Source organism: Sus scrofa, chromosome 14 (genome assembly GCF_000003025.6).
Source record: "Sus scrofa isolate TJ Tabasco breed Duroc chromosome 14, Sscrofa11.1, whole genome shotgun sequence".
NCBI classification, from domain to species: domain Eukaryota; kingdom Metazoa; phylum Chordata; class Mammalia; order Artiodactyla; family Suidae; genus Sus; species Sus scrofa.
The window spans coordinates 90,635,058-90,643,535 of record NC_010456.5 but is presented as its reverse complement, the minus strand read 5'-3'; the positions used below and the strand labels follow the sequence as shown (position 1 = coordinate 90,643,535).

The 8,478-nt window shown below is 43.7% G+C and overlaps 1 protein-coding gene across 1 annotated transcript in view; it reads right to left on the bottom strand.

The window, feature by feature from the left end:
• The window catches only part of LOC100522401 (WASH complex subunit 2A), a 58,096-nt gene continuing 52,659 nt past the window's right edge, over positions 3,042-8,478 (bottom strand). Inside the window, 4 exon segments of the mRNA XM_003133111.6 lie at positions 3,042-3,381; positions 5,171-5,348; positions 6,142-6,371; positions 6,374-6,758. Coding sequence (XP_003133159.2) covers positions 3,242-3,381; positions 5,171-5,348; positions 6,142-6,371; positions 6,374-6,758 — 933 coding nt within the window. The 3' untranslated portion in view covers positions 3,042-3,241.

The following is an 8,478-nucleotide window of genomic DNA, read 5'->3' as shown; positions in this document are numbered from 1 at the left end:
ATCGCTCGCTGGCGCTTACGTCACCCTCCAATCAGCAGGGGCGGGGGCGGGGCCCTGCTGCCCGACGCCGGCGGTTGCTCGGGAGCCGGGGCTCCCTCGGGGTTCGGTGGTGGTTGTCGGTTAGGAGAGGCCCGGATGTTAATCCTTTATTACCAGCAGTGGCCACCTAACTAGGGCCGGAGCGGGCGGGCTGGAGAACGGTAGCCCCGGCTTCTGGGAACGGTGGAGTTGGCCTCTGGCCGGAGGAGGTGTGGACAGTACTTTCTTCCCTGCGACCAACCTAAGGCGCTCGACTGGAGGTGCTTGACGTGCTGGGGGATAGTCCCAGTCGATGGTCTTTTCAGAGCCAGTGCACTTCTGGTGCAGTCCGGGCCGGCCAGCTTTAAACAGAGCACCCTTCCTGCGCTTCACTGTCCCCTAACGTTTGTGGCCTCGCCTACCTCATCTGAAATATGAGGCCGTTGCCATGCCTGGTTGAAAGAAGAGCGAGAGCAAACAAGCTCTAGGTCTTACTCATTTATTCCTCATCCATTTGAAATTGAGTGGGTACCTCAGGCTGTTAAATCCCAGCGTCAGGTATGCCCAGCCACCTGTTTGGGGTTTTTTTTTTGGGGGGGGGTTGTTTTTTGGGTTTGTTTGGTTTTTTTGGCTCCAGTTTCCAAGCTGTTCAACTTGGGTGTAACAAACACATAACACAAACCTTCCAGCCTGATAAGGAGCCTCGCTGCTTCTCTTTCTCTTCATTTCCCATGGGTATTCTAAATCCAAACCTTAAGGATTTTCCAACTCTGTTGTCCTACAATTTTACTAGGTGGATTACTCATCTGACCATGAACAGGAATCTCCCTGTCACTGCAGTTTTACTCATTTTTGTGACTTCAAGGAACCAATCTAGAATGAACCCCAGTACCTTATATCCATCGTTCTATCCTTTTCTGACTCTCCTCAGAGATTCCACCTACCAATTTTATCTCCACAATTCAACTAACTATTGAGCATAATCTGGGGCTTATGAGACCCTGGGTTTTCACTCAACTTCAGGCTCTCTCATCACTGGTTCCTTCTTAAACTGTAATACTGAATAGATGGAGTCCCCTGAGAACAGAGATATGACTATTATCATTGTATACTAAGCTCAAAAACAGTGCCTGTGATGAAGGAATCTTACTGAATTAAAGCCTTAATTTCTAAACCTGCCTCCCCTCTCAGGGAAAACTAAGAGGATGAGCTTTGGAGTCAAGGAGATGAGCTTAAAACCTTGGGTAGCTCTGTTACCTTGGTCCAAATCATTCATTCTCATCATCATCATGTGCCACTTTTCAAATGCCAGATAGTTAACAAGGATCTCTGCATATTCTCTTCATAATCCTGCAAGGGATTTTACTAAAACCCCTACTTGACAAAGGAGGAAATAAAAACTAAGAAAGGTAAAACAATTTGCCTACACTCTAAGTAGGAGAACCAGATTTAAATCTAGGTCTCATTACAAAAATCCAAACTTATTCCACTATTCCACTCTCCTTCCAGATTTTAGCGTTATCTGTGAAATTCCTATCTGCTAATAGAAACTGAATAACATAAAAAGTGAATGGTCGGAGTTCTTGTCACGGCACAGTGGAAACGAATTCAACTAGAACCATGAGGGTTCGGGTTTGATCCCTGGCTTCGCTCAGTGGGTTAAGAATCCGGCATTGCTGTGAGCTGTGGTGTAGGTCACAGATGTGTCTCGGATCTGGTGTTGCTGTGGCTCTGGCGTGGGCAGGGAGCAACAGCTCCAATTAGACCCCTAGCCTGGGAACCTCCATATGCTGCGGGTGCAGCCCTAAAAGTACAAAAGACAAAAAAAAAGTGAATGGTCTACCATCAGACCAGTGAGTGTTCAGTTCCTTCCCCCTTTCAAGCCCCTCAAAATAGCAATTTGCACATTTTCTAACACTATTGTCTCCTGAATTCCCTGGAATCAATCCTAACGATGGATCAGCAGATTTGCTCCATCCAAAAGAAAAACATGTTTAACAAATGCTGAGTCTCATCCCACACTGGGCTCAGACTCAGAGCAGGAAGCTATACACAAGTAACCAAGGAACAGAAGGAAGATGAATAAAAGAGACAAATGGAATAGGCAATTGGGTCATTCTCACAGCAGAGCAGGGCAAACAGCTGATCTGTGAGAGCTATTTAAAAATCTCTGAGTATGAGAAATTCCCAATTCAACCTTAAAAGTACTCAAGGAAGAAGTTAGTGTCTTCATAATGGGCAAAGCCACCTGGTTCAGCTTACAAGATTGTGCCATGGTTACAGATTGAATACTAATGGCACAGCACAGGAAAACAGACTAAAAGAGGGATCCGCCATCCACAATGGACAATAGCTATAGAACATTCCACCAAGGCAGAGTTCCACGGAACAGTGCTGCTCTAGAAGCTGACATTTACGTCCTCGGCAATTCTCCCTACCATTACCTGGTTCATTCTGCCTCTTTCACAAAATAATGCAAAGCTCAAGGAAGGGAAATGAATGCCTTAGGGCAAAGATCAGCAAGTTCTTCTGCAAAGGGCCACAAAGAAAATATCTTAGACTTTGTGAGCCACCCAGTCTCTGACATAGCTACTCAGCTCTGGCATTGTAGGTAGGGTGAAAACAGCCATAAACAATAGGTAAATGAATGAGTATGGTTGCCTTCCAATAAAACTTTATTTTCAAAAACAGAAAGTAGAAGGCCACAGTTTGCCAAACCTGTAGAGCCATTTTTAGAATTCAGTGGAATGAGAGGAAACCTTCTCTCCTACTGCAAAGACTCCTGAAGTACACAGTCTCTCACCCTCTTCCTCTATGGAGTGCCCAGGCTCTAAGTTAGAGCGCCCATCCAAGTAAGAAAGATGCCTGGTCATCTGTCTGGCACTTGCTACCTCTGGGAGTCCCTGCCCACCCATGACAGGCACAAATAGGTTTCTTCTCTAATAGACCCTAAACTATGGCCCTACCAAGGTTAATTAAATCAAAATATAGTTCAAAAAAAGGAAAAAACCCACAACCAAAAATAATAACAAAACACTGGGAAACATTTATTTTTGTTGTGCAGTATTAAGCATGATTAAAACCAGTACAGAAAAATACTAGGTATGTTGGATAAGATGTGACCTAGCTGTTTCAGTATTTGCTTTTTATAATTCAGTTAACAATAAGCACATAAGACAGCATCGTTAACTCAAGGATGTGGTTGAAGGCTACCCTGTATACTCTACTGGCCTCCAAAGGCGTTCAAAGGATCATCAAATATGTTGGACACCTTCTGTTCAGATCTTGGTTCAGGCACTGTCTGTGAAGATCGACTTTTTGGTTTGGTTGACTTAGCCTGGATACCAGAGGAGAAGATATCATCTTTAAAAAAGGAATAAAAAAAAAAAGGAAAAAAGAAAAGAAAAGAGAATTGTTGAATAGGCAAGAAAATGGGTGCTTTTAAGACACATCTACACAAACCACCAATGATTCAAGTCTGATAACAGTGTGGGATACCCCAGAACACCAAGATAGAGCTAGCACTCTTAGATTCTGGTCCTGGCTCTGCTACTAAGTTTTATGATCACATAAAAGTTATAGTTTCTCTCTGAGCATAATTTTCACAGTTACAAAGCTGTGTGTGTGCACATGCAGGGGAGGAAAAGGGGGAGGGGGACAACTGTATCTGCAATCCAGGCCCTAGCTTTACCATCTGTGACATTATACTTATTTTTATACTCTTTTCCACTGGATTTTAAAAGGAAAGGGCACTAAAAATAAGCAAAGGGAAATACAACACAGGTCACCCTCTTTCAGAATAAATGTAGCTATTTTAGGCATCACGATGCTAAGAATTTAAGTCTTTAGGACTGTATTTGTGTTTAGCGTTTCACTGACTCCTGTGTTCCATGTCTCATCTTACACAGCAATGTTACTAACCTAGGAATCTTCCTGCTGGGACTCTATTTTAAAGAGATTTTAGCATGTATACATAAAGATATGTCTACACAAATGTTAAAGACCATGGCATCATTTGTAATAAAAAAAAAAAAAACACACACACAGAAACAATCTAGATCTCCCTCACCAGGCTAATGGCTAAATACAAAGCAATTGTACACAACTACTGAAAACAAAGAAGCAGATCTCTATGTGCTGACATAGGAGACACTGTGACTAAAAGGAAGAGCAGAACAGGCACATATAGTCTTACTTTGGAAAAAAATAAGTATATATTTAACATGTATGCAAACCTATATTACTACCACCATGTCTGAAAGGGGACACATCAAACTGTCAATAATAGTTACCTCCAGTGGTTGCTTTCCACTTTTGACATTTTCTGAATAGTATAAATCTATTGCAACATACATGTATTACTTTTTTTTCAAAGAAAAGTCTCTTCCTACCCTGTGGCGGGAAGCAGGTAGAGATAGAGCACACTTGCTTGGGGAGTAGCACCAGTGTAGCTTTGTGGCATCAGCTTTCTCCCAGTCAACCCCAAGGCCTAGACTAGAAGAGGGGAGGGGAGGGGAGGGAGGAGGTGTGCATGTGGCCTCAGGCCAAGTCCTATGTGCCAACACAGGACATATGAGAAGCTCTACATTTAGGGTTATGGCTTGCCCATTAGTAAAGCAGCTGTTACACTATGGAGGGAAAATGAGCATGTTTATAAACACAGATCTTTGGAGAGATACAAAGTCTGCATCATAGCCTGATTTCCTGTATATTCCTGCGCTCCTCCTGCACTGTCCCTCCATTTCTAAACCACTGATGCTCACTCCCCAGCAAGAACTACATTAGGCCGAGGGAGCCACCTCAGCCTGTTTTAGCATGTAGGGTAGTTTCTGTCCCTACTTTCATGGCATTACTGTTCAGATTTCTCCCAGATGATTGGTAAGGGGACACTAAGATAAAAGTTAAATTAGACTTAAAAGTCAAACTCTGGGCTCCTTCGAACTCCTTGACGTCTATCATAACAAAATCTTGTTTCACTAAAATGACCAGGCCATTTACTTATTCATCTTCGGTCTAACTCAGGATTACAGAGCAGGTCAAAGGAAACCCCTCTTGGGGAGCATTTTCCAGGAATGAGTTAAGACAAAGATAGCAGGAGAAATATCAAATCACTGAACGGTAATGAATACATCGTGTAGAAAACCAAACTTACCCATATCATCATCAAATATAGACTTAGCTTCCACCTTCTTTTTGGACTTTTCTTTTGGTTTTACAGTTAGGTCAGCAAAGATATCAATATTATCATCAAACAAGTTGGAGTCAAATGTTCTTTCCTTCTCTCTTATTTTTTGTGAAGGCTTAATTGCCTCTGTAGCAAATATATCATCCTTGTAAGCCAAAAAAAACAAGCGAAACAATTTTAATTTTCCCTATACTACACATACTAATTCCAACAAGTTACAGAAATGCAAATTCCACAGTGTTCTGGAAGAGCCATGTGACCTGCCCCTCCTCCTAGGATGTGCTACTCCAGACCTCTGCCTGGCCCAGTCCTTCTCATTCTTCTAGTCCACACTCAAACGCAAGCTCTGCACAGAACCCTTCTCACCAGTCCTATGGGAAGGAGCACCTCCCGCCTCAACACATGGCTCTGCCCCACTGCCCTGGGTTGTCTTCTTTATGGCACTTAACCTTACCTGAAAAGGTCATTTATACACTGCCCTGGCTATACCAGATTCCCTTCCCTGAGAGCTCTGGTCCTAGTTCCCTGAGCCTCTAGTACCCAGATGCTCAATAAACATCTGCCCGGAGAGTGTCACTGATGGCCTTACTGCCTGTGTTAAGTCATCAGCTTCAGCCAGGGCCTGTTTCCCCCAGAACCAGAGGTTAAACACTCAAGCTGCAGAGATACTACTGTATGTATGATGACTGCAGCAACATCTTGATAAAAACCACAAAATGCAAGATTTGTACCAATGGTTATGGCCAGAAACAAAACAGAAGACCATTTTTGGATAAGTTTCAGTGTCACTAATAAGAGAACCTAATTACACCTACTAAGCGAGTAGATACCAGGCAGCAATAAAACAGGTTTACTGAAATCTATGGTTCAGAGGAGCCGATCACGTATTTTCCTTAACAAAGAACCAGGAACAAAAGTGTACTGTTATGTCCTATTACCTCAAAAATATCTTGTGCTTTTGAGGTAACATCCTGCTGACCATTGGATTTTGACTCATTCTTCTTGCCTTTCTGGTCTGTAAAGAGATCATCCTCATCTTCCAGGAGAGGGAAAGGATTTGCTTTTTTGGTTGGTTTTGGTTTAACGGACTGAAAGAGATCATCATCACTGCCTGCCTCACTGAGAGCAGGAAACATGGGGCTTCGTTCCTTACTTCCCCCTGCCGGTTCGCCGGGCTATCCGCTGCCTTCGCCTTGGCTTTTCTTCTGCCCGTGGACTGAGATGTGACACCCTTGGAAAAGATATCTCCAGAATCAAAAAGGTCATCCTCGCGAGGCTGCCCCAGAGGTTTTGCAAAGGGGCTTCTGTCCACTCCAGGCACAGGACCACTTGCCCAAGTTGGAGCAGCAGCTGCCAAGGCCTCCTCAGAGCTGCCTTCTCTGCCTGCTGCTCCAGGCTGTGGCTGACGGCCACCTGGGGAAATGGCGCCAGCTGCCAGTTGTGTAATAAATCCTCTGGGGATACTCATGTCCTCAGCCTCACCAGACTCCTGGGCAGCCAACCGCCGTGCTGCACGTGTCTGTGGTCTGCGCTTCCCTCTCACTTTGACCCGGCTCTGCAATGGCAAAAAACCACATGCTGATCTGATCACTTTTAAAAGGAACTCGAAGCTAACAGCAAATAATCAGCTGTAAGGCTGTTTGGTCCACAATGACCAAGACATGATCTAACACAAAGGAGAGGTTATTTCTTAAAGATTTCAGAAGGTATTTAATAGCTCCTAGGACTCCAAGACTAAGTCACTCTTAATCCTTTACTGCTCCCTTTTTCTGGGGTCTTTTGAGGGTACTCTCAGTTCAATTTCATACAGAAATCGTCATCTGCTACTGGAACTCTGCAAAGTAGGCAGGTGGGTGCCCTGTATCCCCCAGCACTCCCTGGCCCCTACTCTGCCCTCAGTTTAAATTTGGGTATCTTTCAAAAAGAGAAAGAATCAAAGGACTGCTGGTTAGGGAGCTGGCCTAAAATCAGGCTCCAGGAAGACAGAGATATGACAATAAAGAGAGGTGATCTTTGGTGCTCTTTTTCTTCAAGTAAACAAACACTCAATCCAAATGTTAAATACTGCACATAAAAATTGTGGCTTAGGAATCAGAATTTTCAATTTAACCTCAAAACATGAGTCACTTATTATGTACAATGAATATTTGTAATATTCTCCAAAACATACCATGAAATAGTTTTAACAAGGCACATGTGGGAATTCCCATCATGGCAAAGCTATAATGAACCCAACTAGAATCTATGAGGACATGGCTTCAATCCATGGCCTTGCTCAGTGGGTTAAGGATTAAGCGTTGCTATGAGCTATTGTGTAGATGGAAGAAGTGGCTTGGATCCAGCACTGCTATGGCATAGGCTGGTAGCTGCAGCTCTGATTTGACCCCTAGCCTGGGAACTTCCACATTCCACAAGTGTGGCCCTAAAAAGACTAAAAAAAAAAAGAAGAAAAAGGCACATGCTACTTTGGACCAAGTACTTGACTTGTGTTTGCCTATTTCAAGAAAATTTCACAAATTATTTCACAAAGTAGCTAACTTAAACTTAACAAATAGATATATATATATTGGAGTTCCCGTTATGGCTCAGTGGTAAACGAATCCGACTAGGAACCATGAGGTTGTGCGTTTGATCCCTGGCCTCACTCAGTGGGTTAAGGATCCGGTGGTGCCATGAGCTGTGGTGTAGGTCGCAAATGTGGCCTGGATCCCATGTTGCTGTGGCTCTGGCGTACGCCAGTGGCCAGAGCTCCGATTAGACCCCAAGCCTGGGAACCTCCATATGCTGCGGGTGCGGCCCTAGAAAAGACAAAAAACAAAAAAAAAAATAAAAAAAAAAAAAAAAAAAATATATATATATAAACAAAAGGAGGAATGTTTTATTTTTCATAAGGAAAACAGGCAACACTTGAAATGAATGTATCTGCAGAGTATCCAAGTACTGCTGCTTACTCAGAGAACAACTAAGACCTTTCGGAGAAGAAAAACTGGACAGGAAAAAAGAGAACCAACTAAAATAAAAGCAAAACCTCAAGGAGTTCACAGTCCATCCAGCACAAGTCCACAGGAACAGTGTGACAGGACCGTCACTGCCATGGGACCTCAGGGAGGGAGCCCAGGACAGGGGCAGGAGGGGAAACAGCACAGAAGCTGTGAAGTTTGTGCAGAGCTGTCGATGAGGAAGAGCATTCCTGACAAGGAGGGAGCACAGGCTGATGGCAGCAGGTTCAGGAAATAGAGCCTGGTGTGACTGGATTTAGGCTGAAAGCTTTGGTT